This window comes from Pithys albifrons, chromosome 11 (genome assembly GCF_047495875.1).
Source record: "Pithys albifrons albifrons isolate INPA30051 chromosome 11, PitAlb_v1, whole genome shotgun sequence".
NCBI classification, from domain to species: domain Eukaryota; kingdom Metazoa; phylum Chordata; class Aves; order Passeriformes; family Thamnophilidae; genus Pithys; species Pithys albifrons.
The window spans coordinates 9,918,518-9,946,359 of record NC_092468.1 but is presented as its reverse complement, the minus strand read 5'-3'; the positions used below and the strand labels follow the sequence as shown (position 1 = coordinate 9,946,359).

Sequence of the window (27,842 nt, the reverse complement as noted above, 5' to 3'; positions counted from 1 at the left end):
TCTTTTGCTTGTGTCTGTTAGAAATTTATTTTCTTATACCTCATTTACCCTGCTGCTTTGTGTGTGTTTGTTTACACTAATTTCTCTATTTCCCACATGGATCTCTAGTATCATCACCAGCCACTGGATGGGATGTGTTTTGAAAGGGAGAAGATTTCTATCACCAGCATGTCCTTAAGGTCACTTGACACACCTTGGAAACTTGAGGACAGTGGCACATTACTCCACACACCAGCAACATACCTAAAGGGGTTCTTAAAATCTCATTGGTGCTTTCTCATTGTCACCTTAAATGCTTATTTTCTTCAGACATTTCAGAATTCAATAGGGTGTGGAGAAGAGCTACCCACTTATGTCGGAGCACTTAGACCAATGAAAGCATCTGTATGGGTGAATATTCATCAAGTAAATATTAATAGGTTGGTTAACATCCAGCTGGATAAGCAGCAAAAATATTTATGCTGTTCTGCAAATGCATTATTCAATTCACTCACTCCTAGTCAGTCTGTAAACATCCCACGAATCAACACAGCAATAGGCGCAGGAAGGAGCAGACTGCTCTCGTCTAACCTTGCTTTTTGTACATAATCTGTCAGTTTGCTTTTTTTGGACTTGGGCAGTTATTCTGAAGGTTGATTAGACTTGTTTTTGTTCTGATTTCACACTGTCTGTGTGCCAGACTTCTGACTGTTCCTTTCAGTAATATAGGTATAAAAATGGATCTCATTATTATATCTCATCTCCTGGAATTTTGCTGGGGTTTCAGAGAGGACAAGAATGGGGTCTTTTTTCAGTTGTTTTTCTGTACTGCTAAATAGAGATTCTGCTGTGACAAGCAGAATCAGACACCCAGCACAAAAAAAACTCCAAGGCACTGTCTGCCTATGCTTCTGAATTATTTTCTTTGCTTTAAGAAGGCAGAGAGAAGTGTCATAATTTCCAATTTGGACCTATGAGCAACAACAAGAGATTACCATTTCCTTGCCAAAGAGATTCCTTTCATCTGGCATCAAAGAAATAAAACCTATCACACACAGATGAAGTATAACTTCCCTTATGTCCCTGTAATATATGTTATAGTATTAAGGAAACTATTGTGATTTCCATGGTGATTCTCACCAAAAGATATTTCAGAGATGGCTGCATCTAGCTTTTGGGGTTTTTTTTAAGTTCAGAAGTTGGGTTATGTAGCAGGAGGAATTTTTTTAATATGCATTGGTCTTAGTGGCAATATTTTTAGATCAAATAAATACTATATTATACTGCAATTAGTTGTCTGAGTAACATCTTCACATTGCACACTACTGTGGGGAAAAACTTCATCTGTAAATGGTCTGTTGCATAAGTGATGCCCAACTCACTGCTCTGTATTCTGCAACATATTCTTCAGCTATTGACACCTTATTTACTGTATTGGGGCCATCTGGGTTTTGATCACTTCTAAATTATGGTCACTTCAAATAAAAACTTCTGCTTTAGACTATCTAAAAACTAGCAAGAATTCTTCTAGCATAAGTATGTACACCATCCCATCACATTCAGTATCCTTATCTCTTGGGTTTCATGCTTTCAATGGTCATTTCAGTTTGTCTGCAAGGCCTGAATATCGACACCAGTTCTGGGTCTGGAATGAAAATGGGTTTTTTCTATTTACTGCTGAGAATCTTAAAGGAAGAACAACTACTGCCAGCAAATCTCAGGGATGGTTTCTAGTGTTTAATTCATGCTTATCTCTTGTGGATGATATTGAGACAGCTCACTATTAACATCTGAAATGAGTAGTCTTGAGAAGTCCCCTTGTGACAGTAATTCATGGTGTGGAGCTGAGTTCTATCAGCCATCCTGTTAAGCAAAGAGGGAAGGCTCTGTAGATATTTGTTCTCTGAAGGGTCCATGGAAACTCAAGTTAAAATTCATCTAGCTACATACTGATAAAGTTAGCATGGCATCTCATCTCTGCACTGAGCTTCACTGTAGGAGAGGGTCCTCTGTTTCTAACAAAACCTGCCAGAAAAAGGGCTTTCCCAACACTGCTGTAAGTTACTCCAATGCAGACAAAGGCTAACAGCCCACTGCCAAGGCAGGGAACTCACAGGAATGTGTCCAAGTGCCTCTCAGGAGCAGAGCCAGGGGATTCAAGGCACATGAGCAACCATTAGAGATGCCCATTGCAATCAAAGGGCAGCATGAGGTTTGAATTCAGCAGATTAGTGAGGGTAGCCAGAAAGCTGCAAATTGTTAAGTTTTTGCACAAAAATGTTCATCAAATTCAGTTGCTCTATTTAACTGATGGAACTTCGGTGGTATTGCTGTGCACCGCTTCAGGTGACATATCTCTCATGCTGTGACATGATAGAAAAAATGTACTGCTCACCTCTGGGAGCCAGGTGCAGATGCAGCGCAGTGATAGTAAGAGATGGTGGGCCACAGTCCCCCTTGTGTCACCCACAGTAGCCACAACACCCCTGAGGTGTCTGGGGGCTGGCACCACAGTCACCTCACATATTCAGCTGCAATGGGATGGGCATTACTGCACTCTCAGGTTTAAATGAGTTCCAACAATGGCAGTAGGATTACACATAGACATGAGGAAGTGGACAGACCCAAAGGGAACCATTAAGGATGAGAATTTCAGGAGAGACTGTCCAATGTAGAAATACAGGCTTTCCAATCACAAATAGGATTGCCTTAAAGATGTGTACTTAATCATGTATTCAAGCACTCACATAAACGGCCTTTTCTCCAAAAGTGCAAGTGCTGTCATCATTACTAAAAATGTAGAGGCTTGGCTGATTGCATTTGGGACAGGGGGTGTTGTAGGATTTTCCTCAATAAAGCACAGTGATGAAATGCAACATGATTTTATGGAAATATTTTCAATCAGTTCCATACCAATCTGCTATGATTTTCTATATTCTCCAGAAGTACAACAACTCTGCATGATTTTTATTTTTGGATCTTAATGGGAAGAGTTCTTTTTCATCCAAGGAAGCCTTCATTCTGCCTATCCTAATCTCAATTCAAAAAAATACTCTGGCTGTCACTTTCATTGGAGAAGCTTCTTATCCTGTCACAGTCTCTTCTTTGCACATGAAAAGAGAAATATTGCTTATTTGCTACAGCTGCCAAGAAATGGGTTTTGAATTAAACAAGGCAATGTGACAGGCTGAGAGCAATCACATGTGAAAAAAAAAAGAGAAGAAGAAGAAAAAGAAAACATGCACACTGAAAAAGTGAGTCACACTATCATCTTCATACTGGTCTTCTAAAAGGAGACAGAGTAAGCTGAAACATATGTGAAATTATGAAACATTAAGGTGGAATACACTATAGAGTATTCTGTTACTTAAAAAGAAGTATTTAGGACTTCACCTGCAGAAGCCAATTAGTGCTGAAATAGCAGAGCAGCACTGTTTTCCCAAAGGGAGCACTGAACCTGTGGGATTCAGTGTTACCAGATACCCATAGGTCAAAAGCTTAGCAAGTCTCAAAACCAAGTCAGGTAATAAGTAAAACTGTGCCTGAAAGGAACCTTCTGTTTAGGTTTAGGGGATACTTTGCCCACAGTGAAAAGCTGCTAGTGAAATAAATATACTTTGTATCCTGCATATGAGACTTTATTTTTTTTGTGAAGCTTTTGTTGCAGGATTTGGCTGTGTTTGTTTGCTATTTCCCGCCTTCTTTGTAACAGAAGTTAAGTGTTTGGTATTTTCGTTCAGGCTTTTTGTGTGTTTTTCTCACATCTAGACAATATTTTTACTCCAGTCAGGATCCCAGACTCTGGAGGTCACACACCTGGATCATGGCATTGCTTGGATGCCCTCAGTGTACAGCTCACATACTACTAATTTTATTTTAGGTGACAGGCACTGCATGGGAAGAGCTTGTGTGCCGAGAACATGAATGACCAGTGCAGGCAAGGCCTGGACCTCACTGGGCAGGCTGCCTGGTAACATAGACCTCCAACATTATGATGCCTTCACTTGGAGAATCCTTGTGGATTTAGGAGCACAGTGATACTCTGATATTGCCTGTGGGGAAAAAATTTAGGCTTTGGTGGGAACACTCATTTATCTTTGTGTGAACCAGACCTTGGTGGCATGAACTGGTACTTTGCTGCTACTCCCTTCCTGTATCAATGGACACATCTTTCACCTTGGGCTTCCCAGGCATTGCTCCATTCTCAAACAGCTGAACTTAAATATTCATTACTTTTGCAAATCCACAATGATAGCCGGTAATTCTGGTGCAGGGCGGGCATTTACTCCCTTCCTGAGTATCTACAATATTTTCAGCTGGAATACTAATGGCTGGCTGATTGACAAGCTGGTGGTGATTCAAAAACAGGATGCAATAGAGGATCTGAGATTTAAAAGGGAGGGCAGTGCCTGTCTCCAACAGCAGGTGGCAATGCAAAATGCTTCATCGTTCAGTTAGGGAAAAAAGCAACATTCCAGAAAATACTCTTAACTCTCCTGGAGTGCAGCTATACAACCTTCTGTTTTACAGAATCCATTTAGATGTTCACTACAATTGCACTGACTTTCCTAAATGTCAGTGTGCCCCCAAATCACACTGCTTTCCATAAGAAATTACAGATTGCCAAGAAACAGAACTTGGCCTTGACAAATTATGTCACAGAACTACCAGCCATTAGAGACAGTAATATCTTTGTGCAGCTGACAGTCCAGGCTCTTTGAACAAAATGCACAGAAAGTTCAAGATTCTGTTTGGAGAGGGCTCATTCCACCTCTGATCTTACTAGGTGTTTCAGAGATGGGGAGAACACACCAAAAATCAGTATTGTCACTGAGGTATTTAGTCAGGCCACCCCAATTACCAGTTCACCTGTGCCTTAGCAGAGCAGCCTGATCAGCACAAGTGAAGGCCTTTCCCACTTTCTGTTTTACAGCAGAGCAATTCAACCCCATTTTCTTTAATTTATTCCAACACTGCCTGAATACATGCCTGTACTAGTGTGAACCAGGAGGAAGGCAGCAAACTGTGATGTTTCAAGGACATGTTTGCACAAAAAAAAGTAACTTTTTTTCTGTTATCTATGATGGTGAAAAGAAAGCAACAGCAAAGATGACTGTACTGGGGACTGCCCTGATTTTACTTGGTCCTGTGGTAAATCTAAGTTCTAATTCCTGGCACAGAATTACTTTATCTCCTTGACTCCATACAGATGTATGAAATCTCTCTTCTCGCATTCTCTTACAGTTCTAATTTAATTGCAAAGAATGAACTGTTGCAGCTCATGTACAAGTTCATTGAGGAGAACTGTATACATTTTGAATGCAATGCCCCACCGATTAAAGGTAAAACATGTTGCTCAGGCAACAGCAAGAGACACAGGGGAAAAAATATTCAGGGCAGATGAGAAGTAATATTCATCAAATGAATTATCATAAAACTGTGGGCAAAGAAAAGTCACAATCAGCTCTCAGATTTTAATCATAAAAAGGAGTCAAAATTGAGCCAAGCAAAAATAGTTTTTCTTTGACAGTACTAGCAATGTAAGACAAAGTCACAGTTAACTAAATCAAGGCATGATTCAACAACTATTATAGTTTGCTTATGGCAAATGAAGACTGAGGCCAACATGTTTTGTCTGTTTTTGGAAATCAACCAACTCTTTGAAATAAAACTGCTGCAGAAAGGTTGGACAGCAGTGTTATATTTTGTTAAGAACTTACTCTTTAATTTTAACTTCTTTACTACTCTGCTCCATACTGTCATCTTGTAGAACTGAAAAGGTTGGTACATACCTTTGGTCTAATTATCAGATGTCCCAATACTTTGATGTGGTAGCTCTAACCGCACCCTTTTACCTGCATTAGCACAGGTGACGCTCTAATACACTGGGAACAGAATTTTTACCCAAAGCTATGAGCTAATCTGGAAAATTCCTGCTTAACGGAAGACTTTGTGAGAACATACAAGTAAGCAAATGGCAGTAACCCAAATAACCTGTGCTAGAGTCATAAGATTTGCAGAAAAGTCACATTTGCTGCCCCAGAAAGGACTATCTGAGGGTCTACAGCAAGAAAAGCTGGGCTACATGATTGCTGCAAATGATAAGTCACTAAAGGCTATTGAGTTTCAGGTGTCATTTTCAGTGATTCAGGGACAATGTGAGTCCCATTATCACATGGGGAAGCAATGCCCTGGGTAAGGCATGAGCATCTCCACTAGCTCAGCAGTTTAAAGGCTCATCTCTGCCACTCATTGCCCAGCAGATCTCTCTTGCAGGAATGATTTCTTGTTTGAGTAGCACATTCGTGCTCTTACGCTTACTGAGCATTGACCATGAGGCTTCAGCACTGTATATGCCAACTGTTTTTAAAGTGGATATTTTTCTTAATCCAACTAATAAGCAATGAAGTTACTCTTTTATGAAGGCTGTCAAATCTCAAAAGTAACAATGCAGTACTTACACAAGAGCCATAGAAATCTTATAGATGTCCATTCATGTATCAGTTCTGGTTTTTGTAGTCAATTCATAAAACGGGTTGCATTATAATGCCACAGTTTATGGCAATTTACTATTTAATATACACAAAATTTTGGTGAATGAAATGGATAGATGTGAATTTGAGACTTTTGAAATCCATAGTCACTTTTCTAGAAAATTTTTATACAAGCATAAATCAAAGACTGCCTGTGTCCACTCACTGTGTCCATCACTAAGACAGCCTTGCTCCTGCACAGTGTATTTTTGTTATTCTCTGCATTACCTGAATTTATGAGGTGCCATGCTGGGGTGCCTTTGCCATGGTGTCCTTTTTCAGTGTCATGTAGAATTCCTTACTTCTTTCAAAAGAGATGAACAGCATGTTTACATGCTTATATTACCTGCCACCATGCCAGTCTGTTCCTGCACAGAGCACAGGCAGACAGCACAACAGGCATTAGGCAGGGCAGATTCTAGAGGATATTTGGAAGTCTAAATAATCTGGATGCTTACCCATTTCTGTGTGTCTTTAGACATCTCCCAAGGAGATTCATTGGATCTTCCTAGATCTGCTACCTGACTTACCTGAGCTGTTGCTTCCAGCCAACATGGTTGGGCTGACAGAGGACCTCCCCAGCCTGCTGGACACCACAGGTGGGCCCGGCGTCCCATCCCATTCCTGAGCTTTCCCTGGCTCCCTGGAGGAAGCTGTCCCATGATGTCCTCTCTCTTTGTTTTCCAGCTTTGGTAGTGGTTCAGTGCTGTGACTTCTGATCTTCAGTTCATCTAGTGGTTCTACAAAATACACAAGTGCACATTTCATTACAGAGTGTCTGCTAATCACCCACACCATGTAACCATCTTTTGCACAATACTCCATACATACCAATCATAAATATTTTAAGGTCAATTTATAGTATGATTTTACAATCTAGGCCAAACCCCAGTAGTTTATGTAGGTTTCAATACAGTTTTCAATTATTAAAACCATACCCGTGCAGCAGATGGATAAAATGTAACTTTTTTGTTGCAACTTTTATACACAAGGAAAATAATATTGAAAACGGTATCCTACAAAATTGTGGTTTATTAAAAATTTACAGAAATACTTGGATTCTTTTCAGCTGTCATTTCTTTGGGAACAAGTTCTTCTTCAGGCACTTTCTGAGGAAGCTCTCTCCTAAGGCAATATTGTGCAGGCAACATATCTGTAATCATAAATTCTAAGAAAAGCACACAGTCCAAAAAACAAAAGAGCAAAAATCCGTTTTGGGTGTGCCCAGCACCATAACCTAAGAAATGAAATTTCACTTGTTTGGAAAATCCTTGGAGTTAGAAAATTACTGTCTGCTTATAACTCCATGAGCCAATGTAAAAAGGAGAAATTCAAAATAAAATTGAATGATTTTTCAAGTGAAGCACTGATGTCTGCTTTCTTCGTGGCTGGTGATTTTCTGCTCTCCTCTCAAGACCCTAATTTCTTTTCTTGTACGTTGAGCAATGCATGGAGAAACAGTTCATTCCTGTTCGTTTCAATCTGTAGCTGTGAAAAATTCACAAGGAAAACCAGATACAGAAGAAACATTAGATTGCTCTTTAGTTATAGGAGCTAATTACTGTGCTAGGCAGTTATTCAAACCTTGCCATTTACCTCTTTTTGAAAAAAAAAAATCCTGATATTGGAATTTTATACCTTGTATTCAAACCCAAAGGCAGCCTTATATGATATTCTTATGTAAGTATGTAAGTTCTGGTCACACAAGTTTTATTAATCCTGATGTCCCTTGAGTTCTGTATGTATCTAGAGTCTTGGAATCCATATTTGATAGAGGTAACAACCTTCCCTCGAGCTCTACCTCAAAAATGTTGTGTGGCTACAAGAGACATAAGCAGATTTGAGAGAGCCAAGCAAAGAGAAAAGACCAGGAGCCATTCCCAAGCAGAAGATGCCAACAGTTCCCCAGGGGACCTGTGTCACATGGCAGGGGTTTGGCTGTGCAGGATGACAGTCTGAGCAACCACTTCCTCTCCCAGTTATCCCCATGGCCCAGGGACTGGGACTGTCCAACAGGAATTGACACTCAGATGATACAGACACAGAAGAAGAACCAGATTCAAACAACTTTGATTTGCCTATGGCTCAAAACCTCACAAACTGTTGCTTGTGCCACAGCAAAGACTGAAAGATTCACTATTAGATACTTATGGTACGTAGAGATCCCACCTGTGCACAACAGTGAGAAAATCTCAGGTTGTTTTAGATTATTTGACATTCTAGTCTGCAGATGGAACACAGTCAGCCTGGGGTTTCCTCAATGAAATGTTGTGTAGGAAACATGTAAAAATATCCAATAGGACATGGAGTGCAATATGTAATCATTAGTATATTTTGTGAATGACTATCAGTTAATAGTAAAAATGAATGTTAAGGATATCTTACCACAACTTTCAAGTAGTAACACTTCATGAGAAAATGATCAAACAACCCTAATTTAGGAATCATAAATAGAGTTAAGTGACATGTTATGTGACAAAGGCCTTCAAAAATCAAACCTCTTCCATGAACTTCTAGGTCACTTACATACTTTAATGTATGCAAAAAGACATTGCAATGAAAATCCAGACTGTTTGTTTTTCCTAGTTGGTAACCCCAGCAGGGTACAAGGTCAAATAACAGTCTGTATCAATATAACATGACATCTGCCTTTCAGGGACCTTTGCTACAAGATGTCTGTAACAGAGCTCTGCCTGTGACTGTGTAGAGACTTGCGAATACAAAGAGCTGAGCTGTGCAAAGAGATGGAGAGCCCAAATTATTACTAGATCTGAACTGTTTCAGTTATCAACAAAAAGGCTCTTACATTTTTTTTTCTGAACACTGAGCTACCAAAAATAGTGATGTACTTTTTCACATAACAGATACATACAATCATGTATGATTCTTTTCTTTACACCAGTAACGTTCACTTCTTTAAGATACTGCTTATCTGGTAAAAGGAACTAAAGTTTCAAAACTCTCTGGAAATGCGCACAAATCTATATCCCAACAATACAGGATGCCCTCTAGATTGCTGGTATTCTTTCCAGCAAAACAAAGGAAAAGCCAAGACAAGAATATGTTTTTAAAAGTCAGTGCAAGTGCCCTACCCCCTTAATGCATCATTCAACAGAACTAATTCCTATGTCATTCAGCTGCTCCTGGAAATGCTGTGATTACCTCAGTGAAAACCTTCTCAGTGTGTGCCTCATTGAACACCACTCCTTGAAATTTCTCACACTCATGCAGGCAGCCCTTGTTACAGTGGAAATTTTCTGGCTGAGTGTGGAGCTAAGGATTTCTCCACTTCAGTTTACTTAGCAGAGAAGCATTTGTACTTGTTGCCTGATAAAAATGATTTGTGCATTCTTAGTTTTATTATCGGCTAAATCAAAGCACAGCAGTTCTCTGAGACAGCTGGAAACTATGGAAATCTTCAGACTAAATAAAGATTTGGTTTACAGTCTTGTTCTTTATAAGGTGTAGAAAATCAGTTTTCAGCTGGCTGTCTAGACTTTATAAATTTACATTCCACTATCCTTTCTTGGGGATTTTCAGTTCACAGTTTATCTGAAAAGTAATATATCCTAAAAATGAAAAGCAGATTGAATCAGATTATAACATCATGTAACCCATCACAGACCTTGAATCATTATTATTTGGTGATCACTATCAGTAACATTGATACACAGACAGAAAAACAACACGTTAGTGTTTTATATAGTTTTCTGTAATATTGCTTTCCTGCTCACTAGTGAATACATAAAAAATGAAAAAAAAATTAATGCCTCACTTTTACTCAAGTATTTTGGAGGATTTTTTTATAATAATTTCAGCATTCTTAACATATGTCATTGGGTATCATACTCCAATCAATTAAAAAAAAAATCACTGTGCAAGTTCTTGCTTGAGTGAAAGAGCCCCTCACTCAGTTCTAATGTGCCCAGGACAGCTCCAGGATTGCAGAATGCTTCCCTCCCAGGCCTCAGCCTGTTACTAGCACATCTGTTCACTGTCCCAGTCACTTGGTTGATTTTATACTGTCAGCTACTCCCTGCTGCAAATGAAGCTTCACAGAGCAAGCTCAGTGGCACAAATTGCTGTGCCTCATAGCCCCACATTCACTGCTCCACATTTTTGCTCCTGTAGCCTGACACAAGACATTGGGAGAGAGCAGAACACGAGTGTAGCTGCTGGCTATAGTTACCTATAGGGTGGCGACCATCTCAGTAACTGAAAAACAATGAGTGTATTTTAAACAGAGTAACCCTTTATAACATCTACAGCAGGATTTAAATGGCCAGTTTGTCCACATGGATCCCAGGACTGAAAACACAAACTCTTACCGGTCAGATATATACATACACATACACACTGCTGAAAGGTAACAGTAGCTGCTGCACAGCTCTTGTTTTATTTTTTTACTTGGGAATTGCAGAAATGCAGGTGGGATCTACATTCCCTACTGCTGTGACAAAGCCCAATTTGGAGTTTGGAATTATTGAATGTCAGTATTATGCAGGGAGCTCAGTGAATCATACGATGGCCACCGGCAAATCTTTTTGCAGTCAAGTGCTATATTTTGAAAGCTGAGATTATTATGGAAAGCATCTTTATTGTTCAATACTTCTTCCACAAAAATGGTACATAAAAATGTAAATTTCAAGAAATAATTCACTGCTTTAAATATTTATGGACACAGTTGGTTAAACTGCCATAAAGGCATTCAAATGTTTCAAGCACTTCCAGCTGTCACTGTATTTCAATATTCAAAGGTATGCTTTTTTCTTATTTATTTCACCTGAATCTCAGGCTTTTCCATTTAAAGAGTAAGATGGTGGCTAAAATCTCTTATGAAGTACATATTTTACAAATAATTGACATACAATTTTCCTTCTATGAAATGTCTTCTAATTGCTGCACACTTGGCAAGGCTGGCACGTGAGCTGTAGTACCAGAAAACTTGGAAATTATGAAGAAAGTGAGAAACAAACTGAGCCAGTTGTGACTTGGATCAAACAAAACTGAAATTACAGCTATAGAAAACATCTTACCTAAAGAGCTATCATTCAAATGAATGTAAATCTGTGGCCAGTCTGCCACTCTGTCTTAAACACAAATTAATTTCAGGTCCAAGTGGCTTCTTAGTGCAATGCTAAGTGATGAATTGCAGAAACTTTATGACTGCTTGGGGTTTTGGGGGAAGAAAGAAAAGCCATTGTCTTAAGGAACTTAAAATGAGGGTTGCCCTCTACTATCTCTCTCAGCTGTGAGCTGAAATGTATAAACTAATCCATACATTATTAATTTATTCTTTTTTTTTCCTGAGTGTTTGTTATAAACCTAAATAAATAATACATCACTCTAGGCAGAACTTGCATACTGGGGTAATTAAATGGTACTACTCATAGGGTGTAAAATGCAGCATATACATACAGGTATAAAGCAAAGTAAGTACTTTTGGATGGAGTTTAGATGTGAGTCAGAACTCCAGATCTCCTCCAGCCTCAACATGTCTGACCTCACCTCATCCAGCTGCAAGGTGGATATGGACCTGGCTGAGGGAACAGGAGCACAGAGAATTCCCAAGGGCACACCTGGCCATCAGGGGTGTGTGTGTGGAAGTGCAGGCTTAGACTGCAGCCAGCATGTGTGTGTGATGATCAGAGCTACCTGAGCCATGTGCCAGGCTGCAGCTCCTACACTTGTACCTGGGGCAGAGCTGGAGAGCTGCTGAGCTGGGCTCAGTGAGCTGTGCCTAATGCAGGGTCCTGACCAGGGGAATGGCCAGGCACAGCCAGTGTCCCTCTGACACTGCCAACATGACAGCAGTCTGCACCCTCTGGCTGACCACTTCCACACACGCTGAACAGAGAGCAGTACTGAGCCCTTTGAGAATCCCAGAGTTTCTTCTTTCTGCACACCAAGACTACTTAGTTACCTTTATGGCAAATTTAAAAATTAGAGCTGCCTTTTAATGAGTTTCTTGATGTGTGGTGCTTTGCCTGATCTGCTCACCTGTGTATTTATCCCAACCTCTCCCAAAGAAAAAATAATGAGCTATTAATACGACATGCAAGAAAGATGGATAATGCTCAGTTATACAGTCAGTGAAACCCATATCCTTATCTTTATTAACTAGGGTGGTTTGTCTATTCTGACTTCATCTGCCTGCTATTTAAGCAGAAGTTTGCTTTACATACCAATTTTTAATACCCATTTTTTACAGTTAAGTGAGAGTTGCAGCAGCCAACTTGTTCAATTAAAAGCAGATCTGACCTAGTTCCGTGCAAAATCAATATAAAGCCTGAAAGAGTCTCACAAACCATCTAAGACATGGCTGAAATGCTTCTTGGTGTTCACGGAGCACATGTCTCTGTGAGCAGTGTGGGGTTTGTTTTGTTTTATCCAGCAGAGATCACATCTGCCTGCTGCAGACAGCAAAGGGAGGGGAAGAGGGATTGCTGAAGAAATGCATTTAGGTGATTTTTCTATGGCTGTCTCAAATCTGCTAAGTGTGTAATCCTGGCTTGGAAAACAAGACAGGAAAAGAAAAAGTGACAGTGCAATTAACTGAAGACTAACAACAACAACAAAAAAGATAGATTTATACCAAAAAATCAACAAAGGGTTTAGAGTAAAAATATTCAATGAAAGTTAGGAGTGTTACAATCTGGTTGAAAAAACACAACAGAATTCTTTACATTTCAAAAAACTCTAGCTGGGACTATTAGTAATTTAAAAGATTAAGTTTTAATAGTTATGGTAAGACATATGTTAGACTTTGATGTCTTATTGTTAAGAGGAAAAATTCTTTTTTTATATTGACTGAAATAAAGGAAAACCTGTTTTTAATATTCTTTAAGGAGAGCCATTTTCTATCTCTGGAAGTGTTCAAAAAATGTGTGGATATGTCACTTGAGGACATGGTTTAATAGTGAATGTGGTGGTGGTGTTGGTTTGACAGTTGATGATCTTAGAGGTATTTTCCAGTATTAACAATTCTATGATCCTATGATTGATCCAAGATAATCATATTTAGGCATATATTATGGAAGTGATGACAATATAATATGTCATGTTTCCAACAGGACCATCGTTATTGTTTAATGATTTCTTCCAGTACTGTTCTTGATTTTCCAAGTTTGCCTGTTCTGCTGCAAATCACCTCACATCTTCATCATCTTACTGTAAAGGCCACATCTGGAAGGTATGCATTGTACAGACGTACTACAAAAGCAAATAAATGCAATGTCCTGGGCCTCTCAACATTAAACCAAGCAGCACTCTTGGCAAGGATGGTCTATTGGCACTCTGTAAACAAGTTTTCTATTTAACTCAGACTTGTCACCATTATGTAATTAAGCAGAACACTTTCTTCTCTGACATTTACTGCATTTTTAAAAAAAAATTATTTTCCTTTCAGAGTTGGTAATTCTGGAAATTAGTGACTTGCACTTAGAAGAACCTCAGTAGAAGCCTGTGTCCTTTAGTGCCTGTTTGGGCAAAAGCCTAATTACAACAAGTCAAAGGCAATTCTGCCATTGACTTCAACAGAGCAAGTGTTTTCCTGCCAGCAGCTATTACTAGGGGCTGGCCAGCCATGCTGATTCATATGAATGAATAGTATAGCTGATCCTGGTGAGCTGCAAACATTTCTCTTCCATAGTTTGTGCACCCAGATGTCCTGCTGGTTATCCAGTTTGCCCTTTCAGTCAAACAGCTAAACATGTGCACATACATTTCCTACTTGTAGGTGGGCACGAATGTGGTCTATGACTGAAGCAAATATAATTGAAGTAGGAAGAGGAAGAAGACTAGTTTGAAAGTCTGAATCTGGCAGTCTTGTGAAACTTTGGTACTGCTGACACTAGCCTTGGACTACTTAGCAACACAGGTATGCACACAAGCACATCCTGCCACCCTAAACTCCACACTGATGAGAGAAAACACTCTTAGATGAAACATGCAATCAAACTGCAGAAATCAGTGACTGCAGAAAGTTGTCCAACTGTTATCAGACATTCGATATGAAGAGAAGATGGTGCCTACTCTTACTTAAAGGCTTCCCTTCTCAGCCCTGTTCGTTTCACAGTACACTCATTCTGTTATGCAGGTTCTTAAAATACACCCTTCATGTTTGGATGAGGACACAAAGGTTTGATAAGTCCTGCACGTGTCCATGCACAGTATGGCAAGAAATCAGAAGGCAAGGGTGAGACAAAAGAGCTAAAGTACAGAGACAGTTCAAGAAAAATGTTCTTGTAGAAAGTTTGTGACCTTATGTTTCAAAGCTTCACTTCAAAAACATCAATCTTTCATAGAAGTCCTGACTATATTAAACTGGTCAACATTTGTTTTGTCAAGTTTTCTGCTGAGAAACAGCCTTTGAACTATTTCAGCAGTTTTAGCATGGAATTTTTCCATAGTCTGACCATTGTCATTTCTTCTGAAATGACTATCTTCCTCCAGATAGAGTAGTAAATGAACATGCAGAGATAGTAATGGATACTGGTTGTGAAAAATGGAGATAGAAACCCTCACTTTCCAAAGTTGGAGTGAAAATGAATTCTTTCCTTGCTATTTCATCTATATTTTAATTCATATTATGAAAAAAATTGTTATTAATGCATTCTCTTTATTTACTTACATAACGAATTAGAAAATTTGCCTTTCATTATTAGAACACAGATCCCATTTGTACAATTCCCCTTCTACTGCAGTGCATTACCTGTAAAAGAGAATACTGACATTGTCTTAACACTGGCCTCATCTGAATTTTGCTCTCTGTTTCACAGAGCCAGGCACAAGCACACAAAATTTTCTGTGCAGCCTCTGTGCCAAATGTAGCTGGGTCAGTGTCCCAGGCCATTTTGCTCTGTAAGTTACTGCTCAGGGTTCCTCTCAGTTACGGAATAAAACTTTTATGTCATTCTGTATTTCTATGCCTTTTAACAAAGTTAATTATTTTAGGCTCTCCCCACCTTCTAATTAGAGGTTTCATTTTGTGAAGTGGTTTTACTCCTGCTAGAAAAGCAACTGTGGAGCTATGCCAGCAGAGACTTCTGCTCCTGAGGAAATAAGTAGAATTACAGATGGCCTTGTGCAGCTCTGGCCGATGCCTGTGCCCGTAAGGCCTCACCACTGCTGCCTTCCCAAGTGAGCAGAGCAGTTCGTGGGCCTGGCACAAGGGCCTCTGTTGTGTTACAGCACACACAAACTCCATACAAATTGCATGAACATTGCCAGAGCAGGAAAATAGCTATAGATTTCCTGGAAGGTGGTCCTTTTGAGTCATGAACTTGAAGTCACAGACAAAAATAAAGTAATTGCCATCTCCAGCAAAATTAAACACACAGCTTCTCTCTTTCAGATGGGTTGTTACAAGAACAATAGATCTCCTTACTCATTCTTAAATGCTAGATAAAGTGCTAATTGCATGTTACTGTTTCAACAATAAAATAATTATTAGGGATGGATAATTCTGTTCAGAGAAGTAAAAGGAATGCAAACCTTCACATCGAATTGAATGTAAAGGAACCTAATTTTTTAATATGCATGATTATCCTGACAATTATTTCCTCAACATCCCTGTACTTTTCACCTTTTCTATACTGTGCATGTTTGTACATCTCAACAATTTCATGGTTTGATATTTGAATAATTTGCATGTATAACCCAAATAAAGTTATTTCTCTTTGATTTCTGTTGTTACTAATAGAGTTCCAGAAGGTTCAGAGAAAATTTAAGGAGAAGCATATTCACGTTTCATCATTAGGAGTCCTAACACTGTTTATCAGAGTATTTTCTCTTGCAGGCAAATGCAAAAGGAAAAGAGGAAATGGCCTCAAGCTGCACTAGAGGAGGTTCAGGTTGGACATGAGGAAAGATTCCTTTACTGAAATAGTTGTCAGGCACTGGAACAGACTGCCCAGGGAAGTGATGAAGTCAACATCCCTGGAAGGGTTCAAGAAATGACTGAACATGACATTTAGTGCTCTGGTTTAGTTGACAAGGTGGTGTTTGGTCAAAGGTTGAACTCAATGATCTTGAAGGTCTTTTCCAACCTTAATGACTCTATGGGTAGATTAGATAATACACTGCCAAAAATGTGTAGCATCCTATGCGGTCATTCACTACTTAGTCTTTGTATTATTCACTGCTGCATTCTAGAGACCTAAGTGTCGAGTGGTTTTGTAAGGAACTGCAGCCTATGACAAGGAGAGAATCCCTCTTGCCATAATTTACAATGGGATTCCCTGAAATATATCTTATACCTCAAGGACTTTTGGATTGGATCTTTAATGATGGGGTTTAAAAGTTAAGTTTGCTTGGCCAGGAATCAAATAATTCAGGCCAAAAAGTAATATGTTCTGTAAAAATGAATATATAAACCGCTTAGATCAAGAAATTGCCAGTAAGATAAAGGCATTTCAAGAAATATCAAGAGGAGAAATAGCAGTCAGAAATATGGGTGGTTTTTTTGAACTAAGGGAAGAAACATTGTTTCTTTTATTTCCCCAAAGTTCCCACCATCTTCTCTTCAATCACAGAGGTTCTACAGCTAGAGCTGTGTCATTGTAAGTGTAGATAAGGCATTTAAAATCCATCTCTTGTAAAGATGCAACAACAATAGCTCAAGAAATCATTGAATCAGGGTTTGGATCATAAGCTGGCATGCAAAACTGTTCCATTTAACTGATCTCAAGCAGCTCCTCCAGCTATGATGCAGATAATTCTAGTTCCTTGAGAAAAAACCTATGTTATTTGTTTGGAAAATTGTTTTTTTTTTTTATTCTCATGATTGATTTGGGGGAAACTATTATGTTCTGCTCTGTTTGAAACTTGCACAGTATTTCACCATCTTAAAGATCACAATCCTAAGTCTCATGGTGGTGGTGTGATCTGGGGGATTTTGATTATTTTTCCTAAACAACACTGTGATCTCCATCCCTGTGATTTGTTTTAAGCAGAGACTTAAGTACTATCTCTATATACATGCCTGTGGACCATGTCAAATGGGGTTCAAAGTGGTGTATCAACATGCTGCTTCTTAAACACAGGCCTTCCTACTAATAATCTCTAGTTTTACTTTCAGGACTTAACAAACAAAAGTGCATTTGAATCCTAATGCAAAGAGAACCTGACTCTTAATTCAGAAGAAGACTCATTTCAGGGTCCAGTGTTTGGTTATAAAGACAAGTTCTGAAACACTGAGCAGCTTGTCTTCTCAAACCACTGGCAGTGCCTGCCTGGCCACCTTCATCTGGTGCATCTGCACCAACATCCTCAGTGGAAGCTAAATAAATAACCCTGCACCATTCTATTAAATCAAAGCAGTTCCATTCCTATCCTCTTTTCCTTTTTTGCCTTAGTTCTTTCCCAACAGGAAGCCCTGATACCCTACACTTGACACCACCTCCCCTAAAAGCCACAGTGGGAAAATTCGAGGAATTGTATTTAGCAGTTTTGCTGAAGTTAATATATGCTTATAGAAAACATCACCAGATTAAACACTTCTTACCATTAGGACTGAGCACTCATAAGTTGGTCATAAATTGTGTGGTCCTGTTTGAAACAGAAAGGCAATAAACTCTCTGATTCACTGTCCTGCTGCATCACTACACCGTTTTGAATACAAGCTGTTCTAGTCACAAAGGATGCATTTATTTTCTCAAAGCCAGAGACACAGATGGTTGAACTGGAGTACCTCTTACGATTTCAAATAAAAAGCGATGATTTATAAGTGCTGAGGATTTGGTCTAAAGGTCAAGATATTTCTTTGGCTTAGAAAACTCTGTTCAGGGGAGGGGGGAAAATCAATGGCACTTAAAACTGAGAACCTATTATCATTATCCACCTCCATAAGTGCAGCACATGTTACTTTGCTTATTCTCAACACAGTGAAGTAGGTTCCAGTAAGTGAATTTAAGACATTTTCCCCCCTCTATTTTAAACAACTTTCAGACATCTCACATCTTACGTTACATTAAACCTAAGGAGAAAATGTCTTTTTCAGTTCTTTACCTGAAACCATCTTTTACCAGAAATATAGCAAAAGACAATAGCTTTACTCCTATTAATTTTTCTTTTTTTGCCCTTACAATTTTGTTTCTTATTCAGAAAAAGAAATTTTATCAAGCAGTCAAGTACTACAAACAGAAGGAATAAAGAAATCTGTATACATAAATCAGAAACAGCAGCTGTTTCCAGAAAAACCTGAGCAATTATTTATGAAATTATGTCTTCTTCAATGCTTCTGTATACTGTCACAATCCCAGGAGGACTTGATTTCCTGATAAGCCTAAATTGCTGAATTAGAAGAGGAGACACTGTCATGGTACCAATTAACAAAAGTATTGCATATAATCTCAAAACGCTTGTTTTCTATTTTAATAACTGCATCTAACAAAGACACTCCATCTTAAAAATGGAGGGAACATCCCACCACCAGTGACTTGAATGACTAAAAGCCCTTAAAGTAGACATACTGGCTTTTGTGTGAAAGCAGCAAGACAACAAAACAACATAGTGTGTGTTTCAAGCAAGGAGCAGGTTTCTATGGATTTATCCATTGGAAACAAGTTCTTAAACCTGGCATTATCCTTGGTGCCAAGAATGGAATTACTGGTGTGCAATGCAAAATGGGGCAGTAATGGTGTAGCTACAGCATGGAATTAGCACCTAGGGATGTGCAAGCTGCCTTGGAGCCACTGTGAATGCTTTCACACATCTCTTTGAACCTCTTATGCATAGCTCACTCCTTCTCACTTAGAGTAAACCAAGGGGAAATGTTGGTTTCCTGCCTTTTGTGGACTTAGCTGAAAGACCTTGCTGACAAATAATGATTTGTCTTTCCAATTATTTCCTGTGATTGTTAATTGGGGAACACATCTCAGGTTCAACAAGAGGCTCCAGGTGGCCAGGCTAGGTGATTCAGACCAAAATATTTAGTCCAGAGCACACGTCCTCTTGGTGGGGATCTAAGGACATGAACACTTTCAGGGATGGGATATCCCCAACTTCTCCAGGTTTTCCAGCTTCCTGGAAAGCAGCACCATTAAAAAAAAATAAAAAATTCTACTCTAACCAAGTCCCAGCTGCCTGAAATCAGGCTGAGCTCCTTTTTAGCAAGTGAATCACTTCAGTACTCCTCCCCTCCTCACACTATTTGACAGTTTTAGATTCCTAATTCAGTGTGTACCAACCAGGAACAGGAAATGTTAATAATTATCCCAATTTTCAATCACTTTAACTGATTTTCCAAAGTAGCAAGTTCACAAACTTCCTCCCTATATGTGACTAGAAGCTGAAGAGTGAAACTCTGCATAGGCAAAAGCCAAAGCAGCTTTGAAGCACTGCAGAGCAGCTTAGGGAAAAAATGACCAGCTGGTGTGCATCATGTGTCTTGATCTCACACCTCATGCACAGACCCAGTCAGAGCACACAGCTGAGGTACATACACTGTTGTGCAGTTCATTAGGATGAATATTTGCAATACTCCCTCAAAACTGACATGAAGTTCCCAGGAAATTGTGAGGAAACTGAAGCCTTAACAAATGGAAACAACCAATTTACAAAAAGAAAGGCTGGCACTGACGAGGCTTTACAGGACCATCTCACACAGAGAACACTGAAGCTACACACAGCCTCAGAGCCACTGCAGTGCAGCTGCAGAGCAGCTTCTCTGCTCTGTTCTGTAGGGTGTGGGTATGTCTGTAGGCACACAGTGCTAGTTTTCATTGAGTACAGAGTGTTTCTATGGTGCAGAAAAGACAGAAGCAACAAATACAGCTCTGGAAAACCTCAGGACCATTTCCTTCCTCTCCCTCCATAACTCCCTCATCCTGAAGGGCACAGGTAACACAGACACTCAGTGTGCACAGTAACAACAAAGGGAATGTGTCATTCAACACAGCTGGACTGAGTGGCCATACTTAAACACCTTCCAACTGCATCAGAAAAGGACACACTGCAGCAGCCCAAGGACACCTGGCAGTGTTGGAACCCTTTAAATAGTTTCCCTCTAACCTTTGAGTATTGAAGTTATATTTCACAGGCATCTGCCAAGTGTTAGGGCATACTACCAATGTTATCCCACACAAAAGCAGGAAGGGTTAAGGAACAGTCAGTGACAATTAATAATATCTCTCTTTTTCACATTTTTCATACTCTATAGCTTTCTTCAGTTCTTTGTAAGGTTGTCTCCATCTTTCTGCCTTTTTTTTTGTGCCATCTTCCACTAATTTTTTTCATTTCTGATTTGGCCTTACAATTTACTTTTCCTTTTTCTTTTCTCTCCACTTTCATAATTGTGCTGTAATGCATATTTAAGATGCTAAGAGCACACAAGAGGATTTTTAGAAGAACACAGCACAATAAATGAGCTGCTTATAAAATCCAGATACATTGCAGCTGCAGCCAGTGGATGTTAAGTGTGTTCAGCAACATGTCTGGAGCTGCAACGGAAGTTCATATCCTCAGAAAATGTGGCCCAGAGGTGACAGACTCCTTAGTATTAATGATTGATCCCAATTTCTCTGTAGCACAAAAGGACTCTAAAGAAATAAAATGGAGGGGAATAAAAATGGAAAAACGGCAGAAGAGTAAATAAAATAATACAGAAAGACTAAAAGGGCAGCTTTGCTTGTATATCAAAGTTAGTGACTGGAAATAATTTTTGCACAGTCCCACCTCCTCCTCCTCCTCCTCAAAAAAAAAAAAAAAAGAGCACTCAAAAATGCCACAAATTAAAGGCCAGCAAATACATTTGGAGTTTGGACCCAGATGCCAAACTTCCACAAAGTCAGATGTACTAACAATAAAGATGAGAGAATTATTTCTGTAACTGCTGTAATATTTTCCAAATACACTCAGCTGAATACAAAATTTATTACTATGGGTTTGGGTTTTTTTATACTATCTTATGGTAGTGGGAGTGTCAGGTGAGTCCCAGAGGGCTGTCTTGGAGGATTCAATGAGAAAGTTGCTTGAGATGTGGTCAGAATAATTTTATACTTTGGAGGCAAATATTCTTAATTTCCTAACATGATTTTCTTCTTTTTATGTGAGTGTGTATTTATTATTCACTAGGTTCTGGAGATCCTTCTGTATGCTGAGAGTAAATTCCACTGAAGTGACAACTGTAAAACCATGGCAGTCCCAGTTATTCCTACTCTATGCATTGGCTCTGCCACTGCTTAAAAAACATAACCCAGAATGGTATAAATGCCTCAGGCTTCCAGAGTGATTTGCAGGAGCAAGGTTTCATTAACATATCCTAGGAGTAGTTCAGTCTACCCTGCTATCAGTATGTATAATCATGACAAATAAATGTGACAGTCTGGTCAAATGCTATGTTCAAATCCCTCAATTTAGATTCTTTATGGTGCACCATTTCAAGACTTAAAATGTTAGACCTGCATGTATTTTCTATAAATCTTGGAGTGTCTTCTACCTCTGTAATATCTAAACACAAACCTGGTTCTTGCTCAAGGCAGTAATCCCACAGGATTAAGTCATACTGTAAATACCAGACAAATTACAATCAGATTAGGTGGGCAGTCTGTTCATTTACTCAACACAGCTGCACCCCAGAGTATTTTCACCACTGGTGTCTATTTCTAATAGGAATGTGTTTTTCTTAAAGTAAATGAACACAGTTTCTATTTCATATCTGTTGTCTTACCATTTGTGACCAATAAGGAGCATATCTCTACTTCCTAAGGAGCAAACAGAATGTTCCATGGGAGGCCAAGAAAACTGCTCTTGGTACAGATCTGCATGGCAATATTTAGTCTAAATTTATCAGTGAAAAGTCCCTTGAAAGGTTTGCATTCAATTTCAGGCAAGTGGAATAAAGAAAATTTCTTTCTGGAGGTAGGTATGAGACAACAGCATGGATATACTGAAATTTCCCAGGACTTCCTTGATGTGGGAATTTCTGCAAGTTCCAAACCTGCTTACACTGGTGAGCATAAAACCTTCTTACTAAGCTCAGCAGGTAGATCTGGTGAAGCATGGGATTTAGAGGGGATTTTGGCTCACTTCTGAATAAGAAGCATGTTTAATAATGTTCAATATTACATGCATTTTCCCAGTTTCTCTAACACTTGACTAAAATTATTTACAAATGTCACATCACATCCCTCACAATTGTTCCCATTTACAAGAATCATCTTGCCTTTTAAATACAAACTTGCTCCCATCCAGCACACAAATCTGGCATTACTGTATTTTTACTACTGCAATCAAATACTGAATCATGGAGCTGAGGCTTTCACAAAACAGAATTAATGATTGCAGGCCATGAAAATAACAAAGCTAAATTAAGCAAACTGTTGCACCAACTACTATTCTCAGCATCTGGCTAAGTCAATTCTCACCTCCGCCTTCTGATTTCATAATCATTATTCCTGATGTGCATAGAGATACACAAGAATAATCTGCTGAGGCTGGGGCAGTGGAGTCCATGAGTCAGGGGGAATGTGTTGTAGGCCAACCCGACCCATTACCACCAAGCTTCCCCATATCTCCATATTGGTATGTACTCACTGAGCTGCAGAGGTTTGAGACAAACAACCTCTGCCCATGGAAACCCAGAGGGTGTGTTCTTATGAGTCCCCCAATTGTGCCCCAAAGTGATGTGACCACACTGCAATGAGTAATGTAAGAGAGTGGCACAAACACAACCAAAAGGCAGTGTGGAATTCACTTCTCTTCAGCAGTGATACAGTAGCCTGGAAACCAGTATACCTTCCTTTATCAGGTATAAACCAGAGTAGCTTATCATATCATATCATATTTAATATGTTACAGCTGCCAAATAGGTCTAATATAGTACCTACACAAACGTGAGATCAGCTGTTCTCCTAAGAGAGCTTTTCCATTAGCCATGTGACAAAATTTCTAAGTCATAAACTGATTTTACTGAAGCTGGTGGAGAAAGCATCTTGAGCCCACTGTGCACTCTGACAAGTTCTGCTTTCACTCATAAATGTGACTCCTGTTGATTTCATTAGGAGTTTCCATATTTCACAAGCTCAGAAGTGAACATCGTGTAAACCTGAATGCATGTGGGACAGATTTTATGATACAGCATATGACAAGTCAGTATTGGCTTAAGGTTTTCTTGAACAATTTCCTCCTGTGCTTTTCCTGTGCTTTTCTCTGTGTGTGGGTTTATAGGCTGTGTGTGTTACAGATCATGTTGCTTTTCAGATCAATTCACAGCATAACCTCCCAACTTGTCCCACTGGGCCAGCTGGAAGAGATACTCCATGTCACAGCACAGAAGAATGCAGAGAGAAGGACCAGAATGGTTTACAGAATCATAGAATCATTTAGGTTGGAAAAGAGGTCCAAGATCATCGACTCCAGCCTTTGACCAAGGCTTAATCAAAGTTAAGCTGGTAGCTCTGGTTGCCACCATACTTGCTGGGATCACTGGCCAAGTTAAGAGTGATCAATGAATCTTTGCAAAAAAATATCCAGATAACTACTGTTTGCTTATTTTGCTACAAGCTGCTTGGACAATGACTGTGTCTTAGCATCCAGAAAGAAAGGAAGGGTGTGCCATGGTAGGAAGATCCCAACTCACATGGAACTCTTAAAGCTATGAAAAAATTAATGAGAATTGATTCCTTTCTCAAGACCAAGCCATGAATTGTATTTCTGTAATGCAGTCTGCATACTTAAAAATTTCAAAAATATAACAATATGAAGACTAAAGCAATTTTGATAATAATGACTTTTTGTTACAAGCAATTTACATAAGGGATTCAGACTTCTGAGATGTTTAATTTTGCAAGCATTTGATTTAGTAAAATAAGGTGAAAGATATCTTGTAAAAAGAAGAATGAGGGAAAATTACATCAAGAACTTACTTTCTGCAGGTTCCTTAGATCTTCTGCCACTGGAGGACTTCCTCAGGAGGCTTCGTCCTGAGGTAAAGAGGCTGGTTAGTTCCTCCAGAGGACTGGTGGGTGTTCGAGAGCGGGAACCACTCTGACATGACGACCCGTAGGTACTGACTGAGGCATTTACCATCTTTCCTCCTTCTTGCAATGTGTTTCTGGCTGTAGAATGAGGCACTGATGGAGAGCTTCTTGAGAGACTTCCTGAATGTACAGAATCATAAGGTGGAGGCCTTTTGAGGCTTAAGGGGGTAAGAGACCTACCCATACTGACAGGAGAAGGTGAGGCAGAGTGACTTTTAGGATAACCATGGGGAGACTGTGTTCTGTATAAGGTAGAAGGATGAGGAGGTGAGGAGGTGTGTCCAGGGGTGCTAGTTCCATGAGGTGCTGTCTGGTCTTTCTCCAGTTTTTGATGGCCTGGTGTATGAGGTGGCAGCGAAGATGGAGAAGCTCCAGCTTGTTGTTTGATGTAAGACACGTTTTCTAAAACAGGAAGCTTTGTGACCTCTAGTGGAGTTAGAGGAGACTCGTCAGAATTTGGGGAACACTGCACTGGTGCTGGTGGAAACACCAGCAGTGGAGGTCTGTGAGAAAGCAGATTTGGAAATGGCGGGGGTATATCACAAAGCAAGCCCTTGGGAGTAGATGGCACTGAAGACTTGGTGAAATCTAGGTCAGGCACTGTGGGAGTAGCACACTGAGAAGAACAAGTGTGATGGTCATATTCACATTGACATTTTGAATCTTGGCCTACATCATCAAATATAGGGTATTTCATCTCCTCATAGACGGCTTCACTTTGGTCATCCTCATCTTTTTTGAAGTCTCTGAGAATATTCCCAACCATTTCAATATAAACAGGCTCTTCTTCCTCTGTGTCTGGAGCAGGACTGCTGACCTGTGATAATGAGGCATCCCTAGTGAGTGTTGTCTTCATAGGGCCATGCTTTTTGATATATGTTTCATCAAAAGATGTGCTTAGCTGAGTGTTTGGATTTCGTTTCGGCTTTGGAGGTGGAATCTTCTTTGTGTATTCATCACTGTGAGGTCTTGGTTTGGCTGACACTGAAAACAGAATAAAATATAAATTAATCAGAAGCATGTAATGCACTTTATCAACCACAGGATCTCCATTACAGTGTCATAATTCTGGAACAGATTTCCTGGGACCAGTCTGTTGCTGTTTTTTTCTGGTATTGTATCAGTAGAACACTATAAAAATAACACTCAAAGTATTCCTAGAGTTCCCCCAGAATGCTCTGATGCTCTAGTAGTTACTGAGCACTTCCCTTCCTCCGAGACATCTGTTTCCCAAACTCTTTGGGACAAGGGACTTACCATTTTTAAGTATTATGCTTTTCAAATATCAGTGTAGGATTTTAAAGATCCAAAGAGTTGCCAAAGACATAACAGTAAGTATCAAACTTTAATCCTTTTCGCTCCAAGAGAACAGTTAAGATCCTGGACATTCAAACTGGAATGACAGCAATGTAACTCTATAGTGACATAGTAATGAATCCAGACCTTTTTATTTATAGTAACTTCTTGCATAAAACAAAACAATTCTCTCAGCACTGACTGAGAAAGGAAATACTCATATACAAACTGTAATATCTACTGTTGAGATAATCCTAATAATTTATCTGGACTCTATCCTATAATTAACAAGATCTCAGAGAAGTCAAGGAGGAACAAAGTATCTCACAGATTCAGATCATCTCTACACAGGTTACTTATAGAAACCTTGTCTTTGAAACTATAAATCAAAACATTGTGATGAAATCCATTTGAAATAGGAGGTCAGGGGTTTCTTATGAATTATCCTTTATGAATTAAACAATAAAGAAATTCATGGAAATTGCATTTTGTTCACTTTGCATAAAGAGCTAATAAAACATCTCATTAAATGTTAGGGTTAATAAAATGCCTCATTAAATGTTTGGGTGAAATCAGTTTTTATCCCAAGCAGAATCAATAAACTTATTCAGAAATGAAATTTACCACATACACTAAACTTAATTTGTATTCCTGTAAGGTAACGGACACCTCATTGGTAAGTTTCCTAAAATAAAAAAAACCAAAAAACAACCAAACAAAAAACCCCAACCAAACCAAACCAACAAATACCCAAACCCAAACCAACTGAGCAACTCCCCCCCCTTCCTCTCCCCGCCCTTAAACCCCCTAAACTACAGGCCAGTTCTGAATTGCAGCTTTCCCACCTTTCCAACCTTTGGCGCTCCTTGCAATTCACTGCTACAGATCTGCCACCACAAACTGAGCGCTCAGAGAAACTTCCAGACACTTATGCTGAACTCATCAGCAAAGAGCCAGCAAATGTCGAAGGTTAAACCAAGCAGCCAGTACTCATGGAGTCAAACCTCCTCTTTTAGAAACAGCCTTAAACATATCATTAAAGGCAGCAGCGAGGCACTGCTCTGTCAAAGACTGCATTTTGAGTCTATGAGGACTCCGGCCCAGGGCTGGAATTGCCTGCATTAAAGCACCTTACTAACGTGATTTGGTCAGTATCAGGGGAGGATTCAAACACAGTGTTATTGCTTTGTCACAATTCTGCTTTCAACTCCTAAATAACCTCTGTTCAATTCCCACAAGGCATAGCAGAACAGGCAGATGATAAACAAATTTTGTTTAGGAATAAGGAGCTGTGAATGTATGCATATGTACATATAAGTAGTAATGAGACCACTCTTTGTCAGCAGTATTTGTTTAACATATAACTAAGGTACAACAAAGCAAAAAGAAAAAGAAATCTTGCCAGAATTAAGAGGAAAAAAAGCACTCAAAAATTATGTTATGCTTTCATGATGGTTCCAATTAATGTGTTCCACTTTGCAGCAGGCTAGGGACATGCAAAAGCTACCACAGATAAGAGTGTTGGTAGCTTGATAATTTTTCACTATGTGGATATATCCTAATGCATTTTAAATTTGTCTTTTTAATTAACCCAAATTAATTTTCTTGAATGTATTAGGCTAGACTTTTGGGAATGAGATGTAGGCTACCAGAATCATTTGGGCTTTGCAGAAAATATTACTCCTAATGTCTTCAAGAATACTAGCAGATTTTTGTTGCAGTGCTTCCAGCTAAATCACTATTTCCTTTATGTTTAGTCTTTTATTTCCATATCATGTTTGTATATATTCTATTGACATAAACTTGATCTTCAATCCTCTCTCCACACCTCTGTTAATCTGATTTTCAGCCCTGTCAAAAGCAAATTTATTCAGATTGCTGTCATTAAAACAAAGAGACAGTCAATGAGACTGGCACAAACTGCCTGATCATTTGTGAACATGTTACACATGTCAGTAACTCTATTTAGCTGCATTGGAAAATTGTGTATTTTGTACAAAGAGGCTTCTCGCAGTCTTCAGTTCCCTCTGCATCATGCTCCCTAATGAATACC

At 39.2% G+C, this 27,842-nt stretch overlaps 1 protein-coding gene across 3 annotated transcripts in view; it reads right to left on the bottom strand.

The window, feature by feature from the left end:
* The window catches only part of NYAP2 (neuronal tyrosine-phosphorylated phosphoinositide-3-kinase adaptor 2), a 130,777-nt gene that overhangs the window by 29,387 nt on the left and 73,548 nt on the right, over positions 1–27,842 (bottom strand). For all 3 annotated transcript variants that reach the window (XM_071566821.1, XM_071566824.1, XM_071566823.1), the window contains exons 4-5: positions 24,380–25,477; positions 7,043–7,252 (exon numbers count right to left, since the gene is read on the bottom strand). In XM_071566821.1, the coding sequence (XP_071422922.1) occupies positions 7,043–7,252; positions 24,380–25,477 (1,308 nt within the window). The remainder of the gene's footprint in view (positions 1–7,042; positions 7,253–24,379; positions 25,478–27,842) is intronic.